General features: G+C 57.5%; 1 protein-coding gene and 1 long non-coding RNA gene across 4 annotated transcripts in view; one reads left to right on the top strand and one right to left on the bottom strand.

The window, feature by feature from the left end:
• Ralgds (ral guanine nucleotide dissociation stimulator) overlaps positions 1 to 15933 on the top strand; it is a 45543-nt gene that overhangs the window by 1386 nt on the left and 28224 nt on the right. For 2 of the 3 annotated variants that reach the window (XM_070014935.1, XM_070014938.1), the window contains exon 1: positions 7652 to 8000. The exons of the other annotated variant lie outside the window; for it this stretch is intronic. In XM_070014935.1, coding sequence (XP_069871036.1) covers positions 7848 to 8000 — 153 coding nt within the window. In that variant the 5' untranslated portion in view covers positions 7652 to 7847. Of the gene's footprint in view, positions 1 to 7651; positions 8001 to 15933 lie in introns of those variants that run through there. 3 annotated transcript variants of the gene reach the window in all.
• On the bottom strand, positions 2642 to 3669 carry LOC138822251 (uncharacterized). The gene is made up of 3 exons (XR_011370385.1): positions 3549 to 3669; positions 2949 to 3116; positions 2642 to 2859 (listed from the first exon to the last, which is right to left on the bottom strand). It is a non-coding gene; the product is annotated as an uncharacterized lncRNA (long non-coding RNA).

Here is a 15933-nt window from a genome sequence, read left to right as displayed (position 1 = left end):
CTTACGGAATGGAATGTGCTGTTCAGAGGAGGGGAGTCCCCTCCCCGCTTCTCCTCTCTTTTTTGTCCTTGCTCCTGGATGTGACTCTGGAAGTGATGCACCCTTGCCCCCCAGGGGTTCCCAGTCTGCAGATGGAGATTCACAGGGGCTCTAGTTCTCCACTGCTGTGTGATGCCTTCCCCCCTACCTCAGTTGACAGCCACAGACTTTGATGATGTCACTGTTTTTGTGGTTTGGGGCACATTTGGAGGCCTGCTAGAACAAGGCTCTGCCCCCAGGTCTCTCAGGAGTCTGGAACTGTGGCCTCCACTGAGACTCAACTGGGAAGATCTGCCTTGAAGTGCATTCTGGGTTATTATTGGGAAGCTCCAGTTTGGGCCGCAGGTTCACTCTGGCTGTTGGCTGTGGGCTGTGGGCTTTTGGGTCCTTGGTCAGGTGGGCCTCTCGGCACAAGAACCTCCCTCTCCCAGAGGGGGATCCCGAAGGAGTGGGGGAAAGCACAAGAGGAAAAAAAAAACAGTAAGACAGTAGGTCAGTTTTCTGTGTACCTTTGTAGTGAGCTCATGTCCCTTTCGGTGTGTTTTATTGGTTAGAATCCAGTTCACCTTAGGCGATGAGGAGTGGATTACTCAGACTTGTGGACCAGAAGGGAGGGTCACTGGGAGCCATTGTGGGAACCATGTGCCACGTGGGCTGAGATAGAGACTTGGGGGTGCTGGTGCATGACAACACCTGACTTTGCTTTGCTTACTTTTCAAGCCACTAGTGGTACGGACAAGGAAGTGAGATCAGGAGAGGAAATGACTGTCCCTAGCACAACACCACAGCCAGACCTATTTGAGTTGTACTCTACGCCATATCCCATCCCCTCTTAAGTTTTTTCATGAACCACAGGTGACCTCAACCCAGGTGTTAAGGTGTTACCTCTCAGACACACACATCACGTGTTGAAGCAGACACTAGAATGGCCCCCATCAGTGCATTTGGGAGACTAGGCAGGATCTAAGAGGTACAATAACCAGTCCAGGTCACTGAACTGGTCAAGATATCTCAAGGGCTGAGGGTATAAAAATCAAAATACAATGCCAGGCATCGGTGGCTCACGCCTGTAATCCTAGCTACTCAGGAGTCTGAGATCTGAGGATTGAGGTTCAAAGCCAGCCCAGGCAGGAAAGTCTGTGAGACTCTCATCTCCAATAAACCACTCAGAAAACCAGAAGTGGCGCTGTAGCTCAGGTGGTAGAGTGCTTGCCTTGAGCTAAAGAGCTGAGGGATAACGCCCAGGCCCAGAGTTCAAGCCCCACGACCGACCAAAAATAAATAAAAATACAAAGTGGCATGACCACCTGGAAGCTCCTTCCTTGGGCAGCCCCTGGACCTCTCACAATCCCTGCTCCCTTCACCCCAACACTGCTCTCCCTTGACTGTGCTGGTACTGGGGCTTGAACTCAGAGCCTTAGATGCCCTATCAGCTTTTACACTCAAGGCTGGCATTCTACCACTTGAGCCACAGGTCCACTTCTGGCTTTTTGCTGGTTAATTGGAAATTTAAAAAAATCTCAAGGGTTTGTCTGCCTTGACTGGCTTTGAACCACAGTCCTCATAGCCTCCTGAGTATGATTATAGGCGTGAGCCACCCTTCATTGGCATCCCTTGCTTCTTTAAGAATGTTTGAATATGACAAAGTAGCAAAGGAGAGAATACATTGATTCAGTTGGAGGCCCTTTCCTAGGCCAAGGCCATGCCAGAGGGAGACAGTAAGGAGAGTTGAGGAAGGTTGTCGGGAAGGGGTGGGTAGTGGCCAGCTGGGGAATGTGTGGCTGCAGATCTGGGAAGAGGGGTGCTCTGGGCAGATTGATTTGAGGAGGGGGTACATGTTGGTGGCCTGAGGTACAACTGGGCCTGGTGTCTGTTGTCCTTGTATCCTCCAGCTGCTGTAACAATGTGCTATATTCTGGGTGACCACACAACAAGGTCTGAGAGTGTCAGCAAGGCAGTGATCTCTCTCTCTCTCTCTCTCTCTCTCTCTCTCTCTCTCTCTCTCTCTCTCTCTCTCTCTCTCTCTCTCTCTTTCTCCCTCCCTCTCTTCCCCCCTCAATAACCCTCTGACCCTCTGCTCCCTACAGCTGTGGTGATGCCTAGGAGTGGGTAGTTGTACGTTCTCATAAACATAGTGTTTCCAGGCTTTTCTTCTGTCTTTACATGGCTGCCTGTGTGTGTCTGCATCCTATTTTTTTCCCCTGACTATAAGGCTTACCAGTTACCCTAAATCCCAGTTGACCTCCTGTTGATTATATCTGAAAAGACTGTATTTCCATGTGCAGTCACCATTGCAGGTGGCAGGGAGCTTTTTGGGGAGGGACACAAGTTAACCTGTAACGGTGGTACTGGGACTGATCTGCTGCACAGACACTAGGTGCCAGCAGGGCTGGTGGAGTAGCCAAGGGTGGAGGAATATAAAACGAAACTTAGATCCAGCTAGGGATCCCTGGGCTTGATGGCTCTGGCAGCAGCACCAGCAGGTGGCGCTGTGACTCCCTGGTGCAGATACCCTGCACCAGCACTGAGCCACCTCAGACAAAGGTCTTACCTGGTTGTGATGGCAATGATGCCGGGTGACTGTAAACAGATCAGGGGCACATTCAGTTCCAGGGGGACACTACACTGAGCCAGGGCCTCAGGGTGGTGGTTGGGAAGGCCAGCAGAGGCAGCTCCCCGCCCCCAACCCCGGGTCAGAAGTTTGCATCGCCTTCAGTTCCTTTCCAGGAGCCTCGCAGCTAGATTATACCCGAGGTTTCCAGACAGCTCTCCTGTTACTGCAGCCAGCAGGACGCAGGTCTGGGGGCCTACGAAAGGCAGCTGTCAGAAGCACAGACAGGTGAACTGCCCGTGAGGGCATGAATGAAAGAGTCCTTTCCACAGAGTCTGTCCCAGAGGGGGTGGCTCACCTGATAGAGCTCAGGCCTTTTCTTGCTGCCACCGCCTCCACCCTCTTGAGTCTCACTGAGCCTGTGCGCCACTCCGCCCCGGTGCCTGGTCGTTGATAGTAGCTCACTGATTGAGTCGGGTTTGTGGAGGGCTCTGTACACCTGGCCTTTGTGACTCACTGCACCTTCCTTGAGAGACGAGGCACAAGAGGAAAGCAGGGGCAGAGGTACAGGGCAGGCAGCTGTCTGATGGAGGAGCCTCGGACCCCTGTTTAGCTGCCGCTCTGGGGCCCCACACCAGGGAGGCGCCATGTTCTGCAGGTCCTCCAGACCACACATGCACCTCACCCATCCATCCACGTGCCTGGCCACGCTCCGTAGCACCTCTGTGAGGCAGGGACTCCGGCACCTGGCCTCGGGGTGGGAAACCTCGGCACTAGGCAGTGGCAAGTCTCAGCCACTCCTCATTTGCAGACAAGTCCAGGAGGGGCCAGGCTCTAGGGCTGGCACTAAATTCCTTCCAGTTATAGTGGGTTTCCAAATAGGGCTGGGCAGCTGGAGCAGAGCAGGGCTAGAAGCACCCCTATCCCCAAGGTGGTTAGCAGTGGGAGAGAGACAAACCTAAGGAGCTCTTTCTTCCTCTTCCTGCTTTAATGAAGGCCTCGGAATCTGAGCTCCCAGGCTTTTGGGCTTGAGTCTCACAGTCTTCTTTAGCCGGGTATTGTAGTGAACACCAGTAAACCCCTACACCTGGGGAGTTTAGGCAGAATTGAGAGTTTGAGACCAGCCTGAAATAAATAAATAAATAAATAAATGGAGCTTTCTCTTAGCACCAAGGCTGGCTGGACCTGAGGCAGGGGGTGGGATGGGGTGGGGGGGAAGGTAAGCTTATGGACAGTCAGTGTCCCTCCCAGGGCAGGCCCCAGCACAGCTAAGCCAGACCGAAAGTGTAGAGAGGAAAGGGTATGGGAAGTGTGGCATTCCCTCTAAAATGACAAGCCTGCGAAGGAAGAAGAGTTCCCATGGCAACCTCGAGCAGTTGCTTGGCAACTGCAGGTCCCCAAAATACTTGCCTGCCTGCCGGAAGGCTTGGGGCTCTGGGCTTTCCCATGGCCTGCGGGTGGCCCTTAGTTCTGAGTTTGCTCCAGGGCTTCCTAAGGAAGGCCCAGCACCCCCTGGATCCTTCCTGAGGGAAACCCCAGTCCACGCCCTGCTCCCCAGCACCCCACTCTGCCAGCCACCTGTCATAAGGCCAGTCCCCTGACAACCAACACCATTTCCTGGATACAGGAGGGACGGTTGACAGTCACCGACTGTCAGAGAACTCAAGGGTTAGGCTTAGAGATGTGGCTTGGTGCCAGCCAGCCAGGCAGGCAGGGAGAGGCAAGCCTGGTGCTTTGCTACCACCATCACGAACACCCGGCAGCCACAGGCTCCCAGCCCTGAGGCAAGGTGTACTGTGGGTACGCTGAATGTGTAGGCCGCTTTTGAGACCTACTAGCCAGGTGACCCTGGAAGGCTCTTCTCAACTCAGTTTCCCCATTTGTGGCCCATCCATACCTCTACTCTTGTGTTCACCATCCATGCTAGGGTCTGGCTGGGGAGGTGAAGCCACCCCCTTCCCCCAGGCCATCCATGTTCCCCCCTCTATCATTTGGGGTCTTCCTGGCTTGCGGGTCTTGCTCTTGTGGGGCCCCTGGTCACAGGTGCACCAGCTGCAAAGCAGAGCACCTGGGCTGCAATTCCAGCTCAGGGCTTAGTATTGGGTGTCCTAGAATAAGCACTGAACCCCTCTGATCCCTGCTGTGTTCCCCCTCCTACTGCTCCCTCCCATCCTGCCCATCCAGGATGTCCTGAGGATGAAGGATCTGGCCCCTGTAGGCCCCTGGTGCTACCTCAGTGTGTGGCTGCTGGCCCTGTGCACTGCTGAGAGCTGACGACATTGCGGCGGTGGTGGCAGCGGCAGGGGGCTGGGGTGGGGGAGTGGTCCATGTGGTCCATGACCACAGGAAAGGACCAGGAAGCAGAGGAGGTGACCGGACAGGCAGGGGCAGCCAGGGTGGAAACAGTCTCTCCAGGCAAGGCAGGGAGGGGCGTAGGAAATGTTTCTTGGTGCCCCAGGGAGGCAGGACTCCAGGAATCTGACCTTGATCACTCACTCACTCATGACCTTGGGTGACCTTGAACCATAGTCCTTCCTGTTATCTGTACTTGTTCCAGAGGGGCCCACCCACTTCTGGAGTTGGGAGGGGCCTGTTGCACTGTATGTCCAGGTGCCTGTCCCACGTGTTCATGTTGGGGACCTTGGTGAGGCTCAAGCAGAGGCCGGGGCCAGCTGGCAGAGGGGCACAGACAGTGCCCAGACTGCTGCAAGCTACCTGGAGCTGCCCATGTTTTTGCTGAGTGTTGCCAGCCCAGCAGTCGTAGGAAGACATCGACGGGGAGGAAGCAGAATGAGAGCATAGCCCCCACCCCTGAACCACCCAGACCCCGACACACGGCCTCCTGTTCCCTCCTTCAGGGAAGATTGAGAGGGAGCTGGGTCCACTGCCCTTCTTCCTGCTTTCTGGGTTGAGTCCAGACTTGATTTCCCTGGGTTCCAGCTATGGAAGAGAAAGGGATGGAGAAAAGACCCTTAGCCCGTGACCAGTCCTAAGTCCAGGAACATTCCCTCCTCTTCCCCTCCACTCATCTAGGGGCTCCATATTGACCCCAGACATCTTCCCCTGGGTGTGGGGGAGATGATGCCTTTTTCCAGTAAACATTAAGGTTAAGCTGGAGAAGCTGGAAGGGGGGGGGGGGAGTGTTGGAGCCCTCTGCTCCACCCTTGCAGACAAGATCTGGCCCAGATTTATCTCATCCTACGGTCCTCTGCCCCAAGGGAACTGCAGTCCCTGGGGCAGGTTGGGGGGAGGTAAAATCTGGAGTTGGTTGAGCTGACCAGGCTTGATGGTAGGTTCCTTACTTCTGAGCTTCAGTAGCTCCACGCAGGACACCAGTTGGCCCTCCCAGGTGCCGAGAATGTCGAAAAGCCCATGGCCGCACGGCCCCGCCAGCAGTGACTGCCCTGGGGGACCGGGACACGTGCCACCCAGAGTCGAGAAAACTTCCTAGGCCATTTTGGGAGTCTCGCTTGGGTCCCCACTTCTCTGAGGTCAGGTTCAGGTCCCAGACCTTCCAGCTGCTCAGCTGGAGTTCAGGGTAAGGCAGTTCATCTGGCCTGAAGCCCTGAGTAACCCAAAGGTAACAGCCACAAATGGGGGAGATCTGGCAGGTAGTGTCCTGTGGGGAGGGCTGAGCTGGCAGTGCCCCCTGGGCCCAGGCCCCAGACCTTAGATACTTCAGATTCTTTGGGATTCCAAGAGGAGTTTCTTTCCTAGCTTCTGGGCTCAGGAAGTCCCTGCAGGAGTCTGTATCCTCTCCTTTCTTAGCAGCTCTGTTCTAGCCACTGGAGGCAGGCGCAGAGGGAGGGTGCTACCTGATCCCACCCTCTCCTTGTCTGGCAGATGTTCTGGGAAGAGGCCTCAGGGCCTGTAAGAGCCAGGTTGCACATCCGTGTGAGAGAGAGAGAGAGAGAGAGAGAGAGTTGTTGGGACTCTGGGTACCCCTGGCCTCCGTGTGTGTGTGTGTGTGTGTGTGTGTGTGTGTGTGTGTGTGGACTCTGGGTACCCCTGCCCTCCGTGTGTGTGTGTGTGGTGTGTGTGTGTGTGTTGGGACTCTGGGTACCCCTGCCCTCCGTGTGTGTGTGTGATGTGTGTGTGTTGGGACTCTGGGTACCCCTGCCCACATTGGAGTGAATGCGTGCTGTAGGGATCGTGTACCAGTGATGTGTGTTCTTGGACTGAGCGAGCACATGAGTGAGGAGTGAGTGTACGTGTGTCCACACCGCCTACGTGGCCAGAGCATTGAACGTGAGGATCGTGGTGCTTGCAGCCGGCCTCTCAGCCCGTGAGTTTTCTCATCTGTGAGTGGGTTGATAATCCTGCCTGACTTGGCACTGTGGTGCCGGGAAGTGCTGGCACGGTGCCTGGCACACGGTCACTTTATTATCAGACAGTGGCACAGGGCAGCTCCCAAGGGCCCAGGCAGGTGTGGGCACCTGCCGTCCTCTCACCCAGCATCCAGGCTGAACAGGTGGAGGCAGAGCAGAGCCCTGGATCCTGCCTTCAGGGAAGAAACCAAGGAAGGAGAGAAGTCCGGGGGTTGGCAGAGAGACAGCAGGTGGCAGGAGGCTGGGACAAAGCAGGGCCATTCAGCACCAGGGCCCTGGAAACCCAAGGCACTGCCCCTCCCCTCACATCCCCACCTGGAGGAACTTCCTTGCTGGACAAGAACTGTGGGAAAGAGGGCAGCGGGCACGGGCCCCAACGCCTCCTGGCCGCCAGCTGGAGCCCTGAGCCCTCTCTAGAGGCCAGGGCATCTCAGGAGGTCCCCTTCTGAAAGGGTAACCCTGCTTCCCAGGCCCAGGCCACCGGCTGGTGGCAGCCCTGGGCACGCAGTGTTCCTGGCACAGCAGGCAGCCTCCTGTACCACAAGGGCCCATTTGTCCTCATTTTCCTGGGCGACCAGGGCCTGCCAGGCACAGGGCCTTGTCTGTGGGCTCAGCCTCTCAGGCCTTGGCTACACTTCCAGGAGGGGCTTCTCTGCCCAAGACATGTCACGCCAAGGCAGCCTGGACTTGCCCTGTGAGCAGAGACCCATTCAGCAGCAGTTATTCCTGGCTAGGAATGTCAGAGCAGGAGATCCCCGTGATGAACCTGAGCTGAGCTGGGCAGGCTGGCTTCTGGGAACCTCCAGGTTTCTGCCTCTAGGAAAAAGGACATCTGCTTCCCAGAAAGCTCTGGCTGCCCCGCTCTAGCCTTCCCAGCCCAGTCTTCCTCCTGCCTCAGGGCCCGGCCTTGCCCTCAGAAAGGCACTCTGATGGGAGCTGGGAGGGTAGAGACCACCGTGTGCTTCCTCCATGACAACCCTCCAGCTTCTCTCCAGCCTTGCTGCCTCCTCCGGACAGCCTTCCTGGTGCTCTTCCCAAGCCACAGGAGCCATCTGGACCATCAAGTCCACCTGTTCATGCAGGTATTCATTGAGAGCTCTCCGTGTCATTGCATTTGGGATCCATGCTGCAGGGGCCCCTTCCAGCCCCACACCCTGTCTAGTTTAAAGGGAAGGAAGGGACGTGAGTTGGGACACTGGTGCCCCCCCTCCCCGCCCCCGGTCTGGCTGTATGGGGTGGGGGTGGGGGGAGGGGGAGGGAATGTTAGCAGTTCTAAAAGCTCACTTGTGGCCTGGTACCATTCTGGGCACTCAGGTACAGATGAGCAAATAGAACCCACATGATTGCTGCCCACCAGGGAGCTCCGAGCCCACTGGCTTTTAGCTCTCCACCTCCGCGTCTGTCTGCGTTTGGTCGTAAGCTTACCCAGCCTGTTTGTTCTACAGCATTCTCGTCTTCAAACGTGGGTTTTGAGCTACAGGAGGCATAGCTCTGAGGACCATGATCCAGCCCTGGCTCCTGGCAAAAACTCGAGCACCTATCCAAAAAAACAAAGCACAACAGCTGGGGATGTGGCTCAAGTGTTAGAGCACCTGCCTAGCAAGCGTGAGGTCCTGAGTTCAGTCACCAGCCATGCAGAATTAAGAGAAAGCAAAGCAGGGAGTATATATTGTTTTCCTTCTGTGCCCCAGGTCAGAGGTGGTTTCACCTGTCTGTTCCCTGTTCTGCCATCAGCCCTTGGTAGGGCCAGGCACCTAGGAAGTGCTCAGGAAACTCCTTCCAGCAGGCTGTGTGACAGGACTGGGCCTCTGGGCCCTGTGCTCTTCAGATGGTGTGGGCTACAGGTTGTTACCCTTTCTCAAATTAACAGGAACAGCCCTGGTTCCTTCCCGGACACCAAGGAGCGAGGCTACTTGGGGTGGCCATGTTTTGAACATGTGGTACCTACCAGATTCTGTTCTGAGTGTGTCCATCTAGTGCACCCCGATCTGAAGCGGGGAGTAGTAGCCCCACTTGTGGGCCAGGACCGACACTTAAGAGCTGCCTGCCCAGCCTTCCTCAGCTTCCCGCAGCCGGTGTGTGACTGGCTGGGGCCTGGGTTCCTTCCTGTCCAGCCCCGAGGGAGCGCTCTGCTGCAGCTCTAATCCTTCCAGTTGGGTGCACCTTGGGGGAGCTCCTTGAGAAGCAGGCTTGGGGTGCGGGGGGAGGGGCTGTCCCTGCTTGGCTCGGAATCCCACGGAAGGTGGGGCAGGGCCAGCATCTGGGATCCAGAGTGCTGCCATGTGCTGGAGTGGGCTGGGGATCGGGGAGGCAGAAGAGGGCTGTAGCAAGTGAATCAGCCTGGGCCAGCGGCCGGCCCCGGCTGTGAACAGAAGCACAGCATCCTCCTCCCAAGGGCCCATGCCAGAGCAGGTGCACCTGTGCTGTGTCCCTCAGGGTACCCCCGGGCCACTCCCATCTCAGGAGCCCCTGCCCGTCGAGGGGCTTCAGGAGGAGGAAGCCACCTCCCTGGCTCTGGAAAAAAGGGATGTCAGGAATGCCAGCCACAGCGCCAGATGAGACTCAAACTTTTGGCTTTGCAGAGTGAGTGGTGTGGGTGAGTTTGGGGCCGTGCCGATGCTTCCATCCCCAGGCCTCTCCCATCGCTGTGAGGATATGATGTCCACAGTCCTAATGCCAGGTCAGGGCAGCCGTGATCCTCACCCCAAGCCTGAGCCTCGTCCCCGGAACAGACCACTCTTCCTAGGGACAAGCTATCACCCAGCCCCATGTCTGTCAGTGCCGCCAGGCACAACCGTACTTGTAGAAGCAAGCAGCCTCCCTGCTGGCCAGGCCTCCCTGCTCCTTGGCATATGCTTGGCCTTGGCATTGACATGCTGTGTGACTGTAGGCAGGTTGTTGGCCCTCTCTGTGCCTTGATGGTCTCAGCTTTACAGTGGAGATGGGATTGTGGCTTCATCTGCCTGCCAGATGACTGTAGGAACATCGTTTGTCCTAATCTAAGAGCTGCTAGAGGCAGAGCCTGACTGGGCACCGGGGGCAGGGGCTTCAGGAGTTGCTCTACCTCCAGGGTGACTTAACTGTGGGTAACTGTTGCCTTTGGGCTACAGGGGGAAGTGTTGAGGAGTTCTAATCCCTGAGTGTCGCAGGATGGCATGGATGCTTCCCTCAGCTCTTGGTGGAAGCCAGGGGGGTGGGGGAGTGTGACAAGAAGTCACTACAAATAGTACCAGAGCCAGAGGGGATGGGAAGCCAGGCTTGGCCCTGGCCCTGGCCTAGCTATGTCTGCTGCGCAGGTGCGGCCCCTAGCAGAACCAGCCTGGTGTGTTAGGTGAGCTGATGATGGGGCTGCGTTCCCAGAAATGACCGGGAGAGCTAGGCCCAGGCAGGACCCCATCTCAGGTCAGCAGGCAACAGGAAAGAGGAGCACAGCAGCCCGAGGCCTCCACTTCCTGGACAGGATGTTGTGTAGATCAAACCTCTCAGAAGAGTCACTACTGGGCTGAGTCACGGCTCCTAGCGACAGGCCACTTGTGTTTATAAACAACGGTTCACACCCAGCCAGGGCCTGCTGGCACCTGTGAGGAGCAGAAAGGACCCCCCCCCCAGGTGCAGCCTGCCCCCCCTCCCCCGCCAGCAGCAGGTGTCTGGCCCATGGAGCTGGCATGGGCCTGCTGTCATTTGAGTGCCTGAGCTAGAAGGCGGGTCAGGTACCTTGTCCAGGGCCACCTGGCACTGTGGGCAAAGCATCCTGGGATGTCAGCGTGTCAGGTGACCTGGCTGTCCTGGGAATGTGGAGGGAGGAGGGGCGCCGGCATGGATGAGGGAGCAGAGCTCTCCCATGTGCCCAGAGCCCTGCTTCGTTCCAGGCAGTGACAGTGATGTGGTACGTCATGTGGTGACAGGAGCCGGCAGGGAACAAAGGCCTGCTCTCCCCGGTGCTGGCAGGCTGGGGGGCTGGGCAGGGATGGACCACGTGGACAGGAGGAGGGGTGGTGGGTGGTGCCTGCCTGCCTCCTTCCCTTCCTCCCTCCTCCGCTCCGCCTCCTGGGGCTCCCACACTGCTGAGCAGCCTCTGGCCCTGAGTCTGGGATGGACCTGGCTGTGACTCAGGCCTCAGCCTTCCAGCCCTTCCCAGCTGGTGCCCAGGGCTAGCCCTGCCCAGCCCTGTTGGGAAAGGAGTAGCTCCAGGACCTGGCCTTACAGCCAGGCCAGAGGCTAGGGCAGGAAGGGGAGGGGAGGACAGGGGTTTGGAGGGGGGTGATTACAAGAACAAGAAGCTCAGCTCCCCAGGAGGTGCTGGGTGAAGGCTTCTATCAGAGGCTTTGCCCACAGCAGCCCCAGAGGCAGCGTGGAGTCCTCTTGGTCCCTAACCTCAGCTCCCCAACACTGCCTCCTCCACCAGCCTCTTTTTCATTTTTTATTTATTTTTGTGGCAGTATTAGTTTTGAACTCAGAGTCTCACGCTTGGTAGACAGGGAAAGGTGGGAAGGCTGGGAAAAGTAGAAGGCTGGGGCAGGGAGCCTTGACCACATGCTGCTGAGAACAACTTGGGGAAAATGGGGTTTAAACAGGAGACACTGGGGCTGGGAAGGTGGCTCAGTGGTAGAGTGCTTGCCTCGCATGCATGAGACCCTGGGTTCGATTCCTCAGCCCCACATAAACAGAAAAAGCCGGAAGTGGCACTGTGGCTCAAGTGGTAGAGCGCTAGCCTTGAGCTGAAGAGCTGAGGGACAGCGCCCAGGCCCAGAGTTCAAGCCCCACAACTGACAAAAAAACAGGCAGAGGGATATTAGTGAAAAAGATGATAATCTTGCTGCACACTGGTGGCTCATGCCTGGAATCCTAGCTGCTCAAGAGGCTGAGATCTGAGAATCCTAGTTTTAAGCGAGCCTGGGTGGAAACTCTGTGACTCTTAACCTTCAGTTAACCCAAAGAGCCAGAAGTGATGCTGTAGCTCAAGTGGTAGATCACCAGCCTTGAGCCAAAAAGCTAAGGAAAACAAATGCCCATGTCCTGAATTCAAGCCCCAGTACTGGGGCTTCTTTACACTCTCTCTCTCTCTCTCTCTCTCTCTCTCTCTCTCTCTCTCTCTCTCTCTCTCTCTCTCTCTCTCTCTCTCTCTCTCTCTCTCTCCCTCTCCTCTCCCCTCCTCTCCCCTCCTTTCCCCTCCCCTCCCCTCCCCTCCCCTCCCCTCTCCTCTCCTCTCCCCTCCCCTCCCCTCCCCTCCCCTCTCCTCTCCTCTCCTCTCCTCTCCTCTCCTCCCAGTTCCACAGTGGGGTTGGGGACAGGGAGGCAGAAAGTGGCTGCTACAGCACCCACCTGACACCTACCCACTGGCTCAGTTTCTCCGATACCTGTCCAGCCTGACCCATCCCCTGGATGGTCATCTACACCCTGTAGAATCGCCACCCTGGAGGAGTGCCTCCAAGATCTTTTCTTCTGTGAAAGGAGCCCGCTGGGTCACAGCAGACAACTCCTGTCCATCCCTGCCACCATCACAGATCAGGAAACTGAGGCCCAAGGGAGACAAGTCCCCTGGGGAGGCTGCAGCAAGCAAGGACAGGAACCAGGTCTTGCTCCCCGGCTCTGAGCCGCCTGCTCGGCCAGCCCCCCAGCACCCCACAAAGCCACCAGAGAGGATGTGAAACGCTCAGAGGAGCGGGGCAGTGGTGCTGGTGGGACCTCGTGAGGTGCAGTGTGAGGTCTCAGCCACCGCGGCCGCCTGCACCCCAAGGCCTGATGCATCTCTTGGGAGGGTCCAGACCCCCTGCACACTGCCTCCTTCCTGCCTTGGTGGGCCTGTGTGCCCAGCCCAGTGCCTGCCTCTCGAAGCCAGGCTCCACCAGCCAGGGAGGACAGCCCAGCCCAGCCTCTCAGCCCTGCCCCCTTGACACTGGGATTTCTGGGCTTTGGGGTCCAGTCTCTGAAGGCAGATAGAAGTGTTCATTCACCTGTGGGCCCTGCAGACACAGGCCGGGCTTCTGTCTGTGAATCTTGGGCTTCCACTCCCCTAGTGTCACATGAGTGTGTCAAACTCATCCCATCACGGGCTTTCCTTGTTTAGGTTTCAGCAAAACAAGAAAATGTGTACCTCTGCTTCCCTGGTGCTCTGTTTTCTGGCCTTAGACTGTTCCCCATTCTTTCACAGAGTCTTTTCCGAAGTATTGGTAATAGTGGTGTGTTATATTTTTTCTGTTCTACTTGGTCACATTCGTAGTGGCAACTCTAGATTGGTCCTTGATTTAAAATGAAGTCCCCCACAGGGCTGGGAAGGTGGCTCAGTGGTAAGAGTGCTTGCCTCGCATGCATGAGGCCCTGAGTTCAATTCCTCAGCACCACATAAACAGAAAAAGCTGGAAGTGGCACTATGGCTCAAGTGGTACAGTGCTAGCCTTGAGCTAAAGAGCTCAGGGACAGCACCCAGGCCCAGAGTTCAGGCCCCACAACCGGCAAAAAAAAAAAAAATGAAGTCCCCTGCCTGGGCGCCAGGGGAGGAGGTGCTCGGAGACCATGGCCAGGGAAGGCTTCCAGAATGAGTAAGCCAGGCTGGCCTGCGTCCTTCACAGCCCCGGCTGGGCACATACCCAGCAGGTGACTAGGCCTTGTTGAGTCCATCTGGGCCCAAGTCACTGGCACCTGTACAGCTTTCTGGCTCTAAGACAGGGGCCCGGGGTGCTGGAGGAGAGATCCGGGCCCCCTCCAGAGGAAGAGCTTGGGGTTAGGACCACCAGGTCAGCAGGGGTAGAGTCCCTGACTCTCATCCTTGGCTGCCCCATTGCATGGTACAGGCGGGAATTCCTAGCCTGCCCGTCACAGCAACAGGTATGACAGCCATGTGCTGACACCAGGCCTAGGCACTTAGGTGCTCCTCTCTACCAGGGCAGGCCGGTGACAGGCACACTGGACAGAGACCTGCCGAGGAACCCACTCCCCCACCGGGTTCTTGCCCCACCATGGCCCGGGATGCAGGCCAGACCCGTGCCAGACCTGCCGCGCCCAGGGGGAGGAAGGGCTCGGTGTTCTTTGCCTGCGTCTCGTTGGTGACTGCCAGGCGGTGGGTCGTTGCTCGCAGCACCCACCGTGCCACTCTCCGAACCCCACCACCGCCACCACCTTGGCCGGCACCCCTGCTGTCACCGGCCACCGAGGTGAGTCTACCTGGGAGAGGCTGCTCGGGTCCCAGCTGGAGCCCCAGCCCCCTCCCGTCCTTCCTTGTCAGAACTGGTTGAAGGAGTTTGGTGAGAAGTCCCTGAGGAGCCTCTCTCTCCCTCCCGGTGCCCGGTGTGCGGGGAGGCTGGGCTGGGCCCAGGCCTTGCCTGGCAGGCGGCGAGACCTGGCATGGAGCTCGCACTGTTCAGAGCATCTTAGATTAACAAGGGCTTCTGTGCCTGTCCGGCCCTCTGCTCTCCGGATCCTGGACCCGCATGGGCTTCTTGTCCCTGCCATCTCCATTTTTCTGATGGAGAAGTTGAGGCTGAGGGAGAGGCTCAGAGAGGCCTGGCTGGGTAGCAGCCAGGTACTGGTAGTTCACTCTTGTAATCCTAGCTTCTCAGGAAGCTGGGATCTGAGGATGGTGGTTCAAAGCCAACCTGGGCGGGAAGGTTTGTGTGAGACTCGTAGTTCCAATAAACAACCAAAAAAGCCAGAAGTAGAGCTCTGGTTCAAATGATAGAAATGCTAGCCTTGAGTAAAACAAGCTCAGAGACAGCACCCAGGTCCTGAGTTAAGCCCCAGGACTGGCAAAATAAGGTGTGTGGGGGGGGTGTAAAAGGGGGTTTCTGGGGGCTCTGAATCTCGAGAAGGCCTCCGGCAGCTGCTCATCCAACCCACCCTGGGGCTGGCGGCTGACTGCCACCCTCCACGGTGGCAGCTGGGGGACCTCCGTCCAGGGAGTTCTGGGCACTTTTAGGCAGTGTGTCACCTCCTCGCACAGTTGTGGACCAGGTATCACGGCCAGGTTTGGGCTGAGCCTGGGCTCCCTCTAAGCCCGTGTCTCCTGGGCCGATCCTGTGCTCCTTGCTTTTCACCCTCTGTGCTCAAGTCTGCCTCCACCCCATCTGCCTGGGCTCCTCCAGCTCTCCCCCTCTCCTCTGCACCCCTGCCGCTTGGGCCAGCACACATGAATGTGTTTGTGAGCAAGGAGACGTTTGTCAGAGCCGCCCCGGGTCTTACTTTGTGGACGGCATTTCTCACGATGGGTTGTGAGCTCCCACCTCCGGCAGGGCTCCCCCGAGCACCCGGCTGATCCAGAACTGCCAGGCCCTGGCGTCGCCATGTTCAATGCCAGTTCAGGCTGTTCCTGGACAGTAACGCCCTATGAGATCAGAGATTTTGGGTGACAATGACGTCACACCCCTCCACCCAGCCTAGCCTCCTGAGGATTCAGTTCCCACCTCCTGACCAGCTCTGAGTCCAGCTCCTAGCAAGGCAGCTGGAAGCTCGGTGGAACCAGTGTCCAGTGGGCTGTCCTCCCCACCCGGCCCCGTCACCCACGTCACCTCCCGCCAAGGTGTGTGCTCACCTGCCCACACAGCCACCCAGCACCCAGGCAGGCCCAGGATGGCTGTGTCCCTGTCGGGAAATGCCAGAGGGTTTGGCCAGGCCACACCCTTGCCATGTTCCCCCTGGGCTCTGAGTGGTAGAACAGCAGACAGATGGACAGGGTGACTACCTTCTCCCTGCTGTCATCCTGGTTGCTGTGCTGATGGTTTTGAGACAAGGTCTTCATATAGAGCCCAGGTTGGTCTCAAACCCATTGTCTTCCTGCTCAGCCTCCAGAGTGCTGGGATTACAGGCATGCGCCATCACACACAGCAAGACCCAACAGGTTTTCTACCAGCACCTAGCCTGCATTTCACATCATGGCTGCTGTCCTCATTTAGCCTTGTCCCAGCCCAGGTTTAGAGGTGATGGCCAAGGCCTGTGGTAGCCCCAACACTGCCTTGTGCCTCCGTCCAGCCCTGAGATACCACCAAAGCAGGGTGGATGGTGGCAAGCCCTCCAGGCAGAGGG

This window comes from Dipodomys merriami, unplaced genomic scaffold (assembly GCF_024711535.1).
Source record: "Dipodomys merriami isolate MVZ:Mamm:240054 unplaced genomic scaffold, mDipMer1.0.p SCAF_11, whole genome shotgun sequence".
NCBI classification, from domain to species: domain Eukaryota; kingdom Metazoa; phylum Chordata; class Mammalia; order Rodentia; family Heteromyidae; genus Dipodomys; species Dipodomys merriami.
The sequence above is the reverse complement of the archived record's forward strand: the minus strand, read 5'-3'. Positions and strand labels throughout refer to the sequence as shown.